The sequence below is a fragment of the Apium graveolens genome, chromosome 7 (genome assembly GCF_009905375.1).
Source record: "Apium graveolens cultivar Ventura chromosome 7, ASM990537v1, whole genome shotgun sequence".
Taxonomy (NCBI): Eukaryota; Viridiplantae; Streptophyta; class Magnoliopsida; order Apiales; family Apiaceae; genus Apium; species Apium graveolens.
The window spans coordinates 42,997,910-43,016,907 of record NC_133653.1 but is presented as its reverse complement, the minus strand read 5'-3'; the positions used below and the strand labels follow the sequence as shown (position 1 = coordinate 43,016,907).

Genomic DNA, 18,998 nt, shown 5'->3' with positions numbered 1-18,998 from the left:
ACAATAATAATGCATTAAGACTGGTGTGTTTGTTGACTGATGATCACATCTCATTGATCATAGGTATAGTGATACTAAAGTAAAAAAACACAAGCATGTGTAAATGTACATTGTGCTGGACGGACCCGATGTGAGATTCTACGTATCTGTTGTGTCATAAGTAATTCGCACAGTAATGATGATGTAATGGTCCTTAGACCTGAAATCATTATATTTTTATACGAGAATTAATATACATTGATTCCATTAAAAGTTATACTTGATCTGGTAATGATAAAAGTGGACGTTGGGTATATTATGAATCGTATGAGAAATATGAATGATCTAGATAGGATTTAACCCTCCTATTTTAGGAGTGATATTATTGGTCTCTTGTGTGAGCTATAGGGTCACACACAAAGAATGTTTGAACGATTATTTAATTTAAATTGGATTTAAGTTAAATTAATGTAGTTCAAATTATGTACAATATTAATTAATTATGACTTAATTAGATAATTAATATTATTCAAATTTACTAATATCAATTATGAAATTCAGTTATTAAATAATTAAGTGTGACTTAATTATTATACAAATAGGAATTTCAAATTAATAATAACTCTTAATTAGTTAACAGTTATAATTCGTTTTCTACTCTCTATATAATATCTCTTGTGTAGCTGATTTTGTGAGTAAGACTTTTACTAAAACCCTAGCCACCAAGAGAGAAGATGGAGAGAGTAAGAAGAAACGAGTTTGTGCTAGTACATATTCAATCCTTGAGTTCAAACATTCGTGTGGATACCGATAGAGCGTTGATCGAGAGAGGGGGATGCGTGGTGATTTAAAAAGCTTTGGATCTTCATTAGTCAACCAATTGGTAAAATTTCTTAAGGTAAAAAATCTGATCTACGAATTAAATATATATTTGTCGCATGGATCATGCGGTGGGTTTCGAAAATTCTGGTTTTCACGTTTTTAATTACTGTTTCCGTTGCGTTTATGTGCTCGAAACCCTTCACTAACTCTCGTGACCGTGCGTCTGAGGTAGTCTTAACAAAGACAAACTGCCAAACAGGGGGCATTGAAAAATTTAATGGATAGGCGAGAATTTTGCTGATAGCTGCCGGTCTGCCGCCTACCATGTATAAGAAAAAGTCTTGTTCGATCAAGTTATGAATATTATTTGTAAAACTTTATAAATAAGGGTAATAAAGTAATTATAACAAATACCGACGACCGACTATCATAAATTTAATATTTCGTCTACTATAGCATAGTATAGATTTTAGCCCGATTCATTGGTATTATTTTTTAAATGTATTTTAGTTCAAAAATGTAATCGCGGTTTAGTTGAAAAAATATAATTAACGTTTCATTATTAGTAATAGTATTAATAAATGACCCGAAAATTATTTTATTGATAAATGATATAAATATTATTGAAAATCATTACATGGGCGGCGGGACAAATATTATTAATAAATATTATTGAGATACCGTATATGTTTATCTTTTAATTACATACGAGAAGTGAAGAACCCTCGTGCTATGCCTGAGGAGTTATAAATTTTTTATTATATTAAAAATTGCTCTAAAATTATAAAAACATATAAGCAATGAAGGGTATTTTTTTAAAATCAGCGTGTATCAAAAAATAGTTATTGTTGCTCTAAAATTATAAAAATATATAAGCAATAAAGGGTATTTTTGTAAAATTAGCTTGTACTAAAAAATAGGTACCTTAACAAAAATTTTAATATCTCGTTTTTTTATATAATTATACCAAAAAATAGGTATCATATCAAAATTTTAAATATTTAATTTTTTATATAATAGTAATAGACGTGCCCTATAAATTGAGAGATACCCGTCAACTCCCTTGAATGCATGTCTTTTACTTGGACGAACAATGTTAGCTTTCTTTTAAATTTTGGCTAAATATCGTTATGTGTAGATTCAATTTCGTAACAAAATCTGTTACCCCGGTAACAAATTAGAGGTTTGAAAATTAAGCCCTGCAAAGTCGAAAGTATTTATCTATATATAACTAAATAAAATTTTTATTTTGGGTAAATTTTGATAAATTGATATTTTTGAAATCGGAGAAAATTATTATTTATTGATATATATTATTTTTAATTTTAATCAAAGATATACAAATAAATATATCAAAACAATTATTGATTATCGTGATAAAATGAATGTCGAAAAAGTTATTAACTATTCTCGCGAAAATGAAGTAGTAATAATAATTAGCAATATTATGCAAAATGAGAAAAAAAATAAAGCGGAAATATGATAATATTAAACATTAAGCGGGTCTCACGAAATGATATTGCGTTATTTTATCTTGCAATATGTAAATTATACACCAAAACACTATAATGCACTAAAAGGGATATAAAATGAAATATATAAAAAAATCAATCTCAAACCAAATCAGTTACACTAGAATCTTATTTTTAAAAAAAAATTAGAATAAATATATAATTTTGATGTAAGATAATATTATTAATTTACATATTATACGAGAATTATTATCTTACAAATTTAGCTAATAATTAATGTGTATTAAAGGTCCCACATCGGGACTATAAAAATTTATTAATTAATCAAATTTATTAATTTATCGAGTATTAACTCGTCAAGGTTTGCCTAACGTTCTCCTATATTTTAAAGTTGTTATGTGTGTTATCCTTTTACATAATACCTGGTTTAATATTTAATATTATTAACATTATTATCTATGGCTTAATATTGTGAAGTATAAACCCTATCTATTCTTTTTATTATGCAAAATTTATAAAAATTAGTAAAATACTTCAAATATAAGTATGAGTCTGATACATATAGTTTTCTTTATCTTGCGCTAAGCCCGGACTACAAGAAGTCTCTCTATTCTTAGTGCATGGCACCTCCAGCCTCCAGGAAGACGATTTAATCAAATTTTATATGGGAATAAAATCTTGCAACTTGAATAATTTTAACTTATTAAGGAAGGATATACATTAAATGAATTCATATTAACTTTATTAAAATGCTCGTATATCTTTAACAATTAATAATCAATTACATTATTTATCAAACTAAACTTAGAACCTCAAAGTGATGTCAAAATGGTGTTGATTAGAAATCTATTCCTAATCTTTTTATCATTTATTCCTAACTTTTATTTTTAGTTATAATTCTTAATTGTTTTTAAAGAAAGAAAAATATAATTTTCAATTATAAATTTTGCCCCAAATACAAAAACTTTTGACATGGTTTTTTTTAAGTATGGGCAATTTTTAATTTTTGTCTATTTTGAATATATATCTATACTATATTATAATAGATGAAATATTAAAAATTTGGTAGTCGGTCGGTGTACTTACTGAAATTAATTAATTATCTATATTTAATTGTTCTAATTCTAATTATTGGGTCACTCAATTCCAATTCTAATTAATATTGAAGTCAACTTTCTCTATTAATTTACCAATTTCAATTCTATTTTTTTATCGAACTCTATATCACTATAATTTATGTTAAATTCAACTTCTTCTACCAATTTAAATTTTAATTCATATCGAGTTTTATATCATCCTAATTTGTTACTTCAAACTAAATTAAATTTAAGTAAACTAAATATAATTTCTAAGATTTGGTTGATATATAATGTGACTCGGGTTAAGATAAAATAATAATACTATCAATCCTCCTAAAAAAATATACCGATGAATTTGGATAAACAAAATAATATATTTTATTTATGCAGGATAAAAAAATTCATTATACGATTGATTTAGACTAACACAAAACTAAAATAAAAATACATTTCGACCAAAAAAACATATATACTAATTATTCAGTTTAAAACAAAATTATATTATTGATCCGGAATTTTAAAAAATATATATTAAGCTAAAATTATTAGTTTTATTTGGTCGGTGTATTGGGCATCGGGTTAAAATAAAATAATGTAAACTAATGATCCAAGATAAATCAAATTAATATTAGATTAAGTATAATTTGTAACCTATTGATGTGAACTAAAAAATCAAATTTTAATTAAAACATAAATATTATTTTTTTTAAAAATACACATAAAATTATAAATAAAATTATATCGTTCAGTCATTAATATTATTTTTGTAAAATATTTTTTATGAAGTTATAGTTAATCGATTAAGTAATCACCATGGTAAAATAATATTTTTCTAAGATTCTAACATAACGGAGATATTATATTTTTATCATCAATAAAATAATAACTTTGCTATAATAATGTTTTCCACCCTTATCAATGCTATCACTATAAATAAGTTTAAATTTTCTAAAAAGTTATGAACATATACGTATACTAATATAATTATCATAAAATTATATCATTTAAAAATTTTAAATGAACAAAATTAAGAATTAAATACAAAAAATTATTTTAAAAAATATTTAATATAAAAAAAATTACGCGATCCGTGCATTGTAAGAATTTTAAATATATATAACTAAATTTAAAATTTAAGAAAGTCCGATTACCCTCTTGCCCTTGAGAGGATCAGACTCCTCTTGCAAGACTCTGCTTATTTTGTTTGGATTATCCCGGTTCCAGCCGGATGGGCATCCAAGTTTATGTCCATCTTCAAACTTTGCCATATTTTTTTAAAAAAGAACAAACTTTTAATAAACTGAAATAAACGCCGGTGTATATCAGTAATCAGTATATGCTTTCCTGGAAAGATAATGAGAAAAAAATTGTAAAAGAATAGTTGAAAAGTAAATGAAAAGAAAGCAAAGTGGAGGCCGTTTCTTAGTAAACAAGCATCACACGCTAACAACGGTCACATCAACATAGAGTATACAAATGTAAATTCTTAAGCATGCTAATAAATTTAGAAAACAAGATTGTTACATGAAAAAATAAGAATCTTATTTAAACTTGTACATAAAAACATTTCTTTACATAACTCATATCTAGTAAGCTGAGTTACGGGATGCATAACTCATATTTCTCGTGTCCCAAACTGAATGCTTTCATCTTTTATTATAGACCTGTAGCATATATACGTACAAAGAAAACGATTGGGAACTGAAAACGATTTGCTGTTATAAAATTAAGGCCTCAATTTCATATATTTTTGACAAATGCAGAAAATTCTCATTAAATTGAATATAGTACAGTCAGGACAAATCCCCAACTGTCGATACAACCAGGTGATAAAACAAATAACATACTAAATACAATTAGATGATTTGTTTCCTGATCGTTTAATACATAGAATTTAAAAATTCTTGAAATTAAAAACGAAATCAAATACATCCCAAACGATCCAAATTGCAGCAACATATCTGAAAATAGCAGTATCGCAATTGACCATATCACATAAAAATCATGGTTAGCCCAATGTTCAGAAACACCAATCGCATAAAATGAGATTGGAGAAGCGGCACCCCAGCTATCTACATGCCGGACACCAGCTATAGACATGCCGAAGGCACCCCAGCTATCTACATGCCGAATATCAGCTATAGACATGCCGAAAGTATAAACTCATGAAAGATCAACAATCTTTAGTTGTGAAAGGTAAGCTCTTGCAATAATCACCACCGACCCAGATCCGATGCAGGCTTTGCAGATCACCAAAAATATTAATAAATTCGTCCTCAACAGATCCATCACCCGATAAACCCATGACTAAATAAAAACATAACAAACACTCCAAAAGGAGAGACAAAACACACACTCCAAGAGGAGAGACACACAAATACCCAAAAAATTGGGTTTTATTGAAAAGAAATAAATGAGAATAACAGAGAATGAAGGTGTTGGGGCTTTCCACCGGAGAAAATCGGTGGAAGCCCCTCGATTTACTTGAAAATAGATAAACCCTAACAGAGAGAATGAAAGAAGGGAGGCGGCTGAGAGGGATGGTTAAAAGTTACTTAAAACCTCTCAATTTCATATATTAATATTATTAAAAAATAAAAAAAAATCACTTTGTAGATTATGCATTCGACCATTTTTAAGATTAGGATGGATAAAAGATGTCAGTGACGTTTAAACAATTCAGAGAATTAAGATTTTAATCCTTTATTCTAGAGTTTTAAAAATAAAAAAAAATAAGTGTGAGATAACTAAGGTAATTTTACTTTCATTAACAGTTGTATTATCTAATTTCTTAAAAAAACAAAAATAAGAAATAAGAAATATAAATTTAACATACTTTTATTTCAAAAATTTTATTTTAAAAATAGAATAAAAATATTTTATCTTCTAATACTTGATTCCTTCTCCTTTAAAAATTGAGCAAAACCTAAATTTGTTAAATGTAGTAGATGAGCTTGTTCTCAGCACATATACCGATCAAAGCTTGACCGTTAACAAAGCATGGGGACATGAAATGTTTTAAACTGTTATACACCCCAAATACATAATAATTAAAAAGAATGAAAAGATAAACGATAAATGAACTCGAAAATTGGATATGGTAAGGAGGAAGTATAAATAGATAAAAACCAAGTATATATAGATTAAATATATTTTAGAATTATTTTTAAATTTCTTTTTCTCTAAAATTTAAATATTTTATTTTTATTTTAAAAAAATATTTAAATTTATTTAATGAATCATATTTTATAAGAGTTTTAATTTAAAATACATGTCAATCTCTACATAAAAGACCCGTAGGTGTAACTCCTTAGTTTTGATGATCACAACACAGCAAACCATCATGTTGTTATTTGAGAATGTTTGCAGGATATAACAGCTTGATATCAGTGCTGTTTAAGTATCATGACAGCAAGCTATCATAGACAGTAATCTATTTCAGCAAGCTATGATCACAATTGTCAGAATAACAGCAAGCCAAGATGCACAGTCCAGATTCAACAAGGAAGTCGAATTTCATGGAGATTTTATAGGATCTTCATATATATCAGTTGTAAGGACTTCTCTAATATAATAAACGTGCATGATATATAGAGAGCTCATTTATAAAACGTTTTTACTTATTCAAATTGATTTCCTAAAGAATAGGAGTTTGTTTCTCTTTCAAACTCTTTCTTTTATCTTCTGATTAAAACGTTTTATCCTCTACTAAATAGAAGAGATATTTTCTGAACGTTGGACTTCTGTGTTTCTCTTCAATCTAACGTACACATGAACGTTGGAAAACCATCCCAACGATCTTACACGGTAGAATTGGATTCTAGCCGTTGTAATTTGTTGAGGATGTTTTCAAATGTTAATGTATTGTTATATATATATATTGGTTTCTTGCAGTTTTTATGACAGAGAAAAATTTGCAAGCAAGAACACATACAACTCCTGATCTTTATTGTTTCTAAAATACTCTCGAGCTCTAATTATATACACGTGTTTTATCTTAGAGAGAGTTTATAGTTTGAGTTGTAATCTTTATCACTGATTTGTATTGTTCAAATTGTATTGATTAGTTGCTGGATAAGTTGGCTAGGGAAACAAGGGTTTAGTGGTACTTGCTAGAGGAGTTTGTACTACGGGGTAGTATAGTACTTAGAGAGCAGGTTCTTAAACAGGATTTCAGCAAGCCATTATCAGCAGCTGGGATATATTGTTGTATCTTGAAGTTGTAACCTTCATTGATCAATAATATATTCTCTTACCAAGTTGGTAAGGGACCAGGACGTAGAACATAGGGGATTAGGGGTCGAACCTGGCTAAAATCCTTGTGTGTTCTATTTACTTTCCTGCACATTATTTTCTGCATTGCATTTAGTCATCCCAGCTTACTATCATTGTCAGATTATAGTTCAGTTGGTAAAATCTCAGTAAGCTATTATCGGGTAAAATCTAAAAGTAATCCTAGTTAGCTATAATCACCTATTCACCCCCCCCTCTAGGTGTAATTTCAGTTGGTATCAGAGCTTTGGTATACTAATCTTTCTGTAACAGGAATAGTATTCGATCGAAATGGCTGACAAATATCCCGAAGGAACCTCAGATTACCGAGCACCTCTCTTGCTTGGTACAGAAAACTATAACTGGTGGAAAGGTCGCATGGAAGTGTATCTATCCAGGGAGCCACTAGCTTTGAGAGTTGTTCAGAAGGGTCCTTTTGAGTTTAAGGACAAAGAAGGCAAAGTGAAAGACGTTGATGATCTCACAGAGGCTGAACTAATCAAATACAGCTTCAATGGAAAGGCTAGGAATTCTCTCATGAATGGGTTATGTCCTAGTGAATGTGATAAAGTCTCTTCATGCAAATCAGCTAAAGAGATATGGGATACTCTGGAATTGTATCACGAAGGATCCAAGAGTTTAAGAAAGGTGAAATTGAGTAAACTAATGAATGAGTTTGGAAATTTCAAGCTTCAAGACGGAGAAACTATTCGAAAAAGTCAAGCTAGATTCCAGATAAATCTGAATGCCTTAAAGCAGCTTGGCAAACATATCCCACAAGAGGAAATCAACATGAAGATACTTAGTGCTGTGCCATTTATCTATGAACCAAAGGTAACAGCTCTAGAATCCTCTCCAACTATAGATACTATGGATCAATTGGCTATTTTTACAGAATTGGAACAATTTGAAAGCAAAATCAAGGAAAGCCAATCAAGTTCTATCCAAGCTCCAGTTGCTCAAATGAAGCAATTAGCTCTTCACACTAATGATAGCTTACTGGAATCTGAAGATGAGTCAGACGAAGAACTAGCTTTAATATCCAGGAAGATCAGAAAGATGATCGAGAAGAAGAACAAGCTGAAAAGAGATAAAGGCAGATTTTCCAACAACAAGAAGCCCAACAAGGATTCTAAAGATCAGACATGCTTTGAATGTGGAAAGCCAGGCCATTATAAGCGGGACTGCTATAAATTGAAGTCAAAATAGCAAACTGTCTTCAAGGATAAGAAGAAAGCTAAAGCTCTAATGACTTGGAGTGATGATGACTCGGTTTCAAGTGATGATTCAAGTGGAGACATGGTCAATCTTGCCCTAGTTGGACTTGATGATGATTCTGTTCGAGGAAATTCAGAAAGTGGATACCTAGAAAGTGATTCAGAAGAAGATCGGAGTAAGGTAAACTCTTGCAAATATAATTTATCTTCTGAAAATATTGTTTTGGAACCACTAACCATGCAGGAATGTAAGAATGTATCTATGGGTGAATATTATTCTCTTAAAGCTGAAAATAGCAAGCTAAAAGAGAAGAATAATTATCTCAAGACTATGGTTCAAGATTTGATGAGCAAAGTAGATACTTGGATTGACAAGAAGGTACCTACACAAGCTGACAAAGAGGCTGAAATCAAGGATCTTCAAGCTAAAGTTAGTCATGTGGAAAACTTCAACAAAATCCTCCTCAAAAGAAACAAGACTCAATTAATGGAGATCACAGAGTTAAAGAAGGAGATTGAAGCAAGGGATGAATGTTTGGAGTTGTTCAAACTCAGAGAATCAATAGATGCAACACCTTCAAATCAAGCAGAAGAACCATCTCAGCAAGCTGAAATCATAAGTCAGCAAGCTGAAAAGATTGATCTGCTCACAAAGGAAGTTGAGGATCTGAAAAAGGGCATGGGATCGTTTGTTCAAGGAGAAGAAAGTCTCAAATCTATGATAAACAACACAAATATTCCATTGGTCAGAGAAGGAATTGGAATGAATGCAAACAAGAAGGACAAAGGTCTAAGATATGAAGGAAAACATGGCATACCCTATGATTATGCTATGCCTTGGAAGATATGCAACAGATGTGGAAAGAAAGGGCATCTTGAAAAGCATTGCAAAGTTCCGAATGGACAAAAATCATACCATGGAGGAAACAAACAGAAAACAACTTACTATGATCATAATGGCTATACAAAGACAGCTTACCATCATCAGGATGGCAGAGTTAAATCACCTAGATTTATCCAAAAATGGATAAAGAAATCTGATTTACATGTTTTATATATTTTATCTGCTAACCATATCGGACCCAACAAACTTTGGGTACCAAAAGGTTGAGTTGTTTTATTTGTTTTGTAGATGTGTCTTGCCGCTCGAGTCAAATCAACTCAATGGATTTTAGATAGCGGATGTACTAGACATATGAGTGGAGACAAAGCACAATTCTTGAGTCTTCAGATGAAAAAGGGTGGAAGAGTGACTATTGGTGATAGCAAAACTCTTCAAATTCTTGGAAAAGGTAAAATAGATCGAGTCATGCTCACATGGACTTGCTTAACAAGCTTTCAAAGAAGAAGCTAGTCAGAGGTTTACCCAAAATCAAGTATGTCAAGACTGAGGTGTGTTCGGCATGCCAATTAGGCAAGCAAATTAGAAGTACTCACAAAGCAAAGAAAATGGTATCTACTTCTAAACCCTTAGAACTTTTACATTTAGACTTATTTGGTCCAGAAGCTTATAAAAGTATAGGAGGTAAGCAATATGGTTTTGTAATTGTTGATGATTATTCTCGTTTTACATGGGTATTGTTTTTTAGAACTAAAGATGTTGCTTTTAATGAGTTTGAGAAACTAATTAAATTACTTGAGAATAAGCTCAATACAAAGCTTGTAGGAATAAGGAGTGATCGAGGTGGTGAATTCCAAAAAGACTTTGTTACTTATTGTGAAGAAAGAGGAATATCACATGAATTCTCGGCTCCAAGGACTCCACAACAAAATGGTGTGGTGGAACGCAAGAATAGGTCACTACAAGAGACAGCAAGGACTTTGTTGCAAGAAAGCAAGTTACCTAGAAGTTTTTGGGCAGAGGCAGTCAACACAGCATGCTATGTTCTGAATAGAGTATTGATAAGACCTATTTTGGACAAGACTCCATATGAATTGCTCAAGAAAAAGAGGCCCAAATTCAGTTACTTCAGAATCTTTGGCTCAAAGTGTTTTGTGCTCAAGACAATTGGTAATGATGGTAAATTTGATGCTAAATCTTATGAAGCTATTTTTCTTGGTTATTCTATGAATAGTAAAACCTATAGAGTTTATAATTTGTCTAAGCATATTGTTGAGGAATCTATAGATGTTACTTTTCAAGAACCTAACAATGATCTTCCAAGAGACGAGGAAGATGATGCAGGTGAAGCTGGACAACAGCAAGCTGAAACAGAGAAGGCTACTCCAAAACAGCAAGCTGAAACAGAGACTGATTCTGGAAAATAGCAAGCTGAAATTGAAACTGCCTCAAGAAATCAGCAAGCAGAACCTTCTACTCCAGTTGATGATGCAATTGTAAAGATGGCAAAGATGACTCTTGATGGTCCTAGAGGAAATAGAGCAAAGGATAAAATGCCAATCTATGATGGTGAAGACTTAGCTCCTCCATCTAAGATAAGGAAGACTTCACATGAAGATATTGCAAAGCATTCATTGCCAAAAGCTACACGGACAGTGAAGAATCACCCTCCAGAACTGGTTATTGGTGATATTTCTGATGGTCTCAAGACAAGAAAAGGCACTGCAAACTTTTGTGCTTATGCTGCATTTTTAGCTCAAGAGGAACCCAAAAATGTCAAAGAAGCACTTGAAGATGAAAATTGGATCACGTCTATGCAAGAAGAACTCAATCAATTCGAACGATGTGATGTTTGGGAACTGGTCAAGCCACCAAAGGATGCTTCAATCATTGGTACAAAATGGATTTTCAAGAATAAAGTAGATGAATTTGGTACTGTTACTCGAAATAAAGCAAGGCTCGTAGCACAAGGGTACAACCAACAAGAAGGCATTGACTTTGATCAAACTTATGCTCCAGTAGCTAGATTGGAATCAATTAGGATGCTTCTTGCTTATGCATGCTACAAGAAGATCAAGCTACATCAAATGGACGTCAAAAGTGCTTTTCTTAATGGATTTCTGGAAGAAGAAGTTTATGTCAAGCAACCCCCTGGTTTTGAACATGGACAACATCCGGACTATGTCTACAAGCTTAAGAAGGCATTATATGGCTTAAAGCAAGCACCAAGGGCTTGGTACAAGAGGCTTAGTAAGTTTTTGATCAAAAATGGCTTCATTCGAGGTAAAATTGATCCTACTTTATTTACTAAGCAAAATGGTAATAATATTTTGATTGTCCAGATATATGTAGATGATATAATCTTTGGATCCACTAATGATTCTATGTGTGAGTGGTTTTCTAAGTGTATGAGCAGTGAATTTGACATGAGCATGATGGGTGAGCTCAATTATTTCTTGGGGCTCCAAATTAAACAATCTAAAGATGGAATTTATGTGCATCAATCAAAATATGTCAAGAATTTGCTGACCAGATTTGGTTTTGACAATGTCAAGCCGAAATCTACTCCAATGAATCAAAATAGCAAGCTGACATCGGAAGAAAAAGGTAAAGATGTTGATATCAAGAAGTATAGAGGTATGATTGGTAGTCTTTTATATCTTACTGCTTCTCGGCCAGATATTATGTATAGTGTATGTGTTTGTGCTCGTTTTCAATCTAAACCTAAGGAATCACACTTGAATGCAGTTAAAAGAATATTTCGATATTTAAGTGGGACTATTAATCTTGGGTTATTTTATCCTATTACAAGCACATTTGATCTTGTGGGGTATAGTGATGCTGACTATGCAGGTTGTCAAACTGATAGAAAGAGCACAAGTGGTGTTTGTACATATTTAGGACAAAGTCTCGTATCTTGGCAAAGTAAGAAACAAACTTCAGTTGCATTATCCACAACAGAAGGTGAGTATTTGGCAGCTGGTAGCTGTTGCTCTCAAATTTTGTGGATGATTCAGACTCTACGAGATTTTGGAATCAAGTGTGGCAAAGTTCCAATCTATTGTGACAACACTAGCATCATCAACATATCAAAGAATCCAGTTAATCACTCAAGAACAAAGCATATTGATGTTCGTCATCATTTCTTGAGAGATAATGCTGCCAAAGGTAAGATTGAATTAGTTTTTGTACCTACTGAATATCAATTGGCAGATATCTTTACAAAACCCCTTGGCGAAGCAAGATTTTCAACCATTCGAAGGGAACTTGGCATGTGCAGTGTATAATGGTAAGCTATCTTTGGAAATTTGGTAATGTTAGCTTACTATCATTTTTCATGTTAGCTTACTATGATTGGGTATTTAAAAGGCATTTTTGTGTTTAATTTATTTTTTCATTATGATATGTCATTATCTGTTTATTGCTGCTTACTTGTTGGTTTGTTTTGATGCTTGATCTTACACTTATGATCAGCCCTCAATCTAGATCTTTTTGATGCTTTAAGGGGGAGATATTTAGGAGACTTACTTATGCCTATGTTTATTTCTGTTTGGTTATTAAGACTATCTTCTGTTGACTTATGGTTAAGACTTTCTGTTGACTAGTTGGCTTAGGTTTAATCTGTGGTTTGCTACTTGGTTTGTTACTTGGTTTAAATTGACTTTTGGTTTTTTAAGACTTGATGTAATGATTTATGTTGGTTGTTAGTTATGATTGGATATTTGGATATGCATATGTGTCATTTATATTAATTGCAGTAACATGTTATAAGTTTTTGAGATATGCATAGATTTAGGGGGAGTTTTTATAATTCTCCTAAATGTGTGTAATCATCAAAAAGGGGGAGATTGTAACTCCTTAGTTTTGATGATCACAACACAACAAGCCATCATGTTGTTATTTGAGAATGTTTGCAGGATATAACAGCTTGATATCAGTGCTGTTTAAGTATCATGACAGCAAGCTATCATAGACAGTAATCTATTTCAGCAAGCTATGATCACGATTGTCAGAATAACAGCAAGCCAAGATGCACAGTCCAGATTCAACAAGGAAGTCGAATTTCATGGAGATTTTATAGGATCTTCATATATATCAGTTGTAAGGACTTCTCTAATATAATAAACGTGCATGATATATAGAGAGCTCATTTATAAAACGTTTTTACTTATTTAAATTGATTTCCTAAAGAATAGGAGTTTGTTTCTCTTTCAAACTCTTTCTTTTATCTTCTGATTAAAACGTTTTATCCTCTACTAAATAGAAGAGATATTTTCTGAACGTTGGACTTCTGTGTTTCTCTTCAATCTAACGTACACATGAACGTTGGAAAACCATCCCAACGATCTTACACGGTAGAATTGGATTCTAGCCGTTGTAATTTGTTGAGGCTGTTTTCAAATGTTAATGTATTGTTATATATATATTGGTTTCTTGCAGTTTTTATGACAGAGAAAAATTTGCAAGCAAGAACACATACAACTCCTGATCTTTATTGTTTCTAAAATACTCTCGAGCTCTAATTATATACACGTGTTTTATCTTAGAGAGAGTTTATAGTTTGAGTTGTAATCTTTATCACTGATTTGTATTGTTCAAATTGTATTGATTAGTTGCTGGATAAGTTGGCTAGGGAAACAAGGGTTTAGTGGTACTTGCTAGAGGAGTTTGTACTACGGGGTAGTATAGTACTTAGAGAGCAGGTTCTTAAACAAGGTTTCAGCAAGCCATTATCAGCAGCTGGGATAAAGGGAGATATATTGTTGTATCTTGTAGTTGTAACCTTCATTGATCAATAATATATTCTCTTACCAAGTTGGTAAGGGACCAGGACGTAGACCATAGGGGATTAGGGGTCGAACTGGCTAAAATTCTTGTGTGTTCTATTTACTTTCCTGCACATTATTTTTTGCATTGCATTTAGTCATCTCAGCTTACTATCATTGTCAGATTATAGTTCAGTTGGTAAAATCTCAGTAAGCTATTATCGGGTAAAATCTAAAAGTAATCCTAATTAGCTATAATCACCTATTCACCCCCCTCTAGGTGTAATTTCAGTAGGGACGGAAGGGACAAAAGAGTAACTGATTTGAGGATGTTTTATCAAAATATTTGGTATGCTCCATTACAATGAATTTAAAATTAGTGTGTTATATAATTTGTGTTTATAATAATATTTTTTTCTTAGGTAATCCGCATGCCCTACACACTAAGTAAATTATACGGACTCGCCTGCAAATCACCTGAACCAAGGTAAACCGATGACTGCATTCACAATTCAAATTTAACAAATACTCATTGGTCCCTGATTATTATTTGTCACTTTTAAAGAAAAAATTCTCCCTCAATATTTGTCTTTTTTTTTCAAGAAATTTGTGGCAAAGTTTTCCAAAACTATCTTTATACAGTAAATTTTTATTAATTAGTATGCTAATTTTAGAAAGATAATAATTTATCGATTAAGTAATAGTCCTAATTAGTAAAATAAATTCGACATCAAACAATATTAAATTTTAACCATACAAATTCGAATAATGAACTTTACTAGTTTAACATAATGTTTATTAGTATCAATTCGATGAAAGTTGACGATATTTAATTATCTTATTTTCTTATTCATTATTTTTTTAACTTGCCCGTACATAAATAAAAAGTAGAATCGAAAGAGATTATTAGTTTAAAAAATGCTCGTCTATTAACTTCTCTTATTTTTAACGTTTGACTAATTCGCACATACACAACAACTCAATTTAATTTAATTCAATTATAAAAAAGAAAATTAATTTTGTAAATACTTCCTCCATCCCTAAAAACTTTTCCCATTTTGACTTTTTACATTATTCATGTTATGTGATTAATTACTAATTTACGTCTAATCTATAAGATCAAATATAATCATAAGTGATTTTGTTGGATTCGTATTTATGAGTATTTAATACAATAAAATTTTGATATTTAATATTAATACGAAATTGAAAATATTAACAATTAAAAATATGAACCGACAAATATGTCCAAAATAAACGGGAAAGTAATATGGGACGGGGGAGTAACATTTACTCAAAATGGGTCGTAATAAACAAATAAAAATGGATATGTAAAATAGATCTATAAAGATTTTGTTAGAGCAAGATGCAAAATGACTATAATTATTGCTATAATTTAGAATCAAAAAATATTTTTTGGTGCTATAATATAACTTCAACTCCAATGCTAGTTACATTTTGAAACCAAATAAGTCCAAAATTTACTCATTTTTGTTTTTCTCTCTTATATCTTAATTAAAGTTTACCAATATACATGTTATTTGTGGTTACTTGATGATTTGATGATGTGACATGAATGCATAAATACATTTAATTTTAAATTTAGAACCAATGATGGATATATGCATATTTGTATTCAAGGATAGTTATCTTTTGCAGTTAAAATTTTTGAATATTTGATTTTAAATTATGAAAATGACACCACTCATAATATTGTATTGGACTTGCTCTTAGCCACCGACACTATAACTGCACGTGGATCAGCTTGACGGGATTGGTGGCGATTTTATAATTTGAACCAATTAAATTGGTTTAAAAATTTTAACCCAACTTATAAAGATATATCTTTGTAATCTAACTTTACCCATCATTGATTTGGGTTGGGTCGGTTTGGATGGATTGAATCATCTTATAAAAACTTTCAATATTATATATCATTGTTAATTTTAAAAAAATAAAATTTTTATAACTTAAAATTGTAGTACTAATATTAAAATTATTAATATTATAATTTTAGTTACGTATATCACATTATAAATTAGGGATGATCATAATACGAGCAGTACAATTTTTTTCTCAAATCGCAAATCAAATAACAACCTATTTATTATTCAAATTACGATCGAAATTTTCGGATTAAAAAAGACTTGGGTCGGATGAGTTGGGGCGAGCCATGCAGAGCCATAACATGAGTGGGATAATTTAGTTTTACTTGTATGTTATATCTGTCACAGAGAATAAATGTTGATAAATGCACAAGATATATTGATAAATGTAAATTACATCATCTGACACGTGGCACCCTCAGGAGCTTAAACATAATTACACAAGTAAGCAGCTCATTCAATTCAAATTCCTAATCCTACTCCATATAACCAACGGTCTTAACTCTAAACTTCTCTCTTTCTCTTATAACCCCGCGTCCACTCTTGCCCCACCTACATATACATATCTATTTATCTTCACATAATTTCTCATCTGCACTCAATTCTCTTCACCTTCCTCACATTCAAATTAAACCAAACCAATTTTATTTTTTATCTAAAAAAATGGGATCATCAACTAGCATGATTCTCTCCGTAAAAGCTCTCTTAATTTCAACCGGAGTTATATCTATAGCCATGTTTCTTAAACTATCTCTCCCTGTTTTAATAGATGAAATCCCCATCATTTGGTCTTCAATTCTGTCCTGGCTTCAGCCACCTTATCTATACTTTGTACTCAATGCTATTATCATAATTATCGCTGCTTCATCGAAGTTTCATACCAAAGGCGATGATTACGATCAGCATCAGCAGCTGAATTCAACTAAAGTACCACCTCCAGACTCTCCACAGCTGGATCTGTATGCTCAAAATGAGGTGTACCGGAAATTAGAAACTGAAGATGTTGATTATCGAAAATTTGAGGATAATGAGGAGATGTATCGAAAAATTGAGGAACCTGTGGAGGTTTTGAAGCCTGTGGTGGAGATTAAATCAGAGGAGGTTGTGGCTAAGAAGGATGATAATGAGTTTGTGATATCGAGGTCTACGTGGACGCCGACAAGGAAGATTGACAAGGAGGAATATCGGTTCCCGGTTAAAGAGAAACCTCTGGTTCTCTCCAGATTTAGTAACCGGAAACATGCGAAAGCTAGCCCTGAAGGTATGCTTTCATAAATTAATTTATTCGGGAATTATTTGCATCGGTTAGTTAATTAATTAGCTAACGGCTATAAATTATTGATCTACTTCAACGTATAATATAGCAATCCAATACGCAATAAACTATTGAGTTTTAGATACGTTAAAATCAAATAAAATATATCTGGTATACTTCTGATTAAAGAGCATGGTCCCAAAAATTTGAAGACAGTTACAACGTACATTATTGGATTGGAATGTTTGATCACATAACGGCTATATTTTGAGTGACATTAAATATTATATTAAAAAAGTGGAGATGACATAATTGTATTGGAAAATTGTGCACAGGCGGAAACAGGGCACTGAGGGTGGCGAAGCCGAAGAGGCAAGAGACGCTTGAGAGCACCTGGAAAGCTATAACGGACGGTCGTCACGTGCCCCTCACGAGGCACTTGAGGAAGTCCGATACATTTGAGAATCACGTGACTGGCGATTCCCCAACGTACTCTCCACGGCACGTGCAAAAATCGGACACATTTCGAGACCGGACTAATTATGATTCACCGTCACCGGTGTCGGGAGGGAAGCTGAGGAAGGAAGCGTCGCCGAGTCAAGATGAGCTGAACAGGCGAGTTGAAGCGTTTATAAACAAGTTCAACCAGGAAATGAGGTTGCAAAGACAGGAGTCTCTCAACCAGTACATGGAGATGGTTAACAGGGGCTCCCATTAGAATTGAAAATTTAAAATTTTATATCTTATATTGGATTATAACTTTATATGTTGCTATTATGTAAACCTTACATATTGGTTTCGTTTTTTGATATCTTTTTGTGGTGTTTGAAGCTAATGGCTCTCGAGGAAGTGGGAGTTGCAAAGTTTGAAATTCTTTTTGTTGTTGATTTTTTTTTGTTTATTTGAAAGTTGTGGTTCTTGTAATTTGCTAGTACAGAATTGAAAGTTATAGATAGAGATACATAGGAAAGATATGATGGGGTTTGTGGAATTAGCACCACCCCCACTTTGTTTATTTGTATAAGTTTAAAAAGTGGTCCTAAATCAAGACCATTCTTCTTGTTTATGGAATATTTGTTGCAATTTGGACCAAAGAGTTGTGTATGCATGTGTGGAAATGGTAGAGATTGTGATTTATACAGTTTCCTAGTACATGCATTGAAAGAAGCTTTAAGGCTCTCAAAGAAAATGGGTCCAAGAGCATGCATTTTGTCACATCAACCAAAGGTAAAGCGTCGGCTAGCTCACCGTCCATAGACACTTGGTATTCACCCGATCACTCTCAATAATTTTGGACACGACACGTTTTACACAACATAATAAAATGACACGAAAATTTAGTATTTGTATTTACATTTTTAGTACACGAATACGAAAATATATGGTCAAGATTTAGTGTCGGTTTTGTA

At 31.7% G+C, this 18,998-nt stretch overlaps 1 protein-coding gene across 1 annotated transcript; it reads left to right on the top strand.

The window, feature by feature from the left end:
* Positions 1 to 16,825: 16,825 nt before the first annotated feature.
* On the top strand, positions 16,826 to 18,513 carry LOC141672513 (uncharacterized). The gene is made up of 2 exons (XM_074479129.1): positions 16,826 to 17,595; positions 17,925 to 18,513. Exons 1-2 carry the CDS (start codon positions 16,998 to 17,000, stop codon positions 18,305 to 18,307), a joined length of 981 nt encoding a protein of 326 aa, XP_074335230.1. The 5' UTR covers positions 16,826 to 16,997; the 3' UTR covers positions 18,308 to 18,513.
* Positions 18,514 to 18,998: the final 485 nt, after the last annotated feature.

Bases quoted from the DNA above. Each gene is read 5' to 3' on its own strand.
- LOC141672513 (XM_074479129.1), top strand. From the start codon at position 16,998: ATGGGATCATCAACTAGCATGATTCTCTCCGTAAAAGCTCTCTTAATT. The intron at 17,596-17,924 runs GTATGCTTTCAT...AATTGTGCACAG, and splicing joins TGCGAAAGCTAGCCCTGAAG to GCGGAAACAGGGCACTGAGG.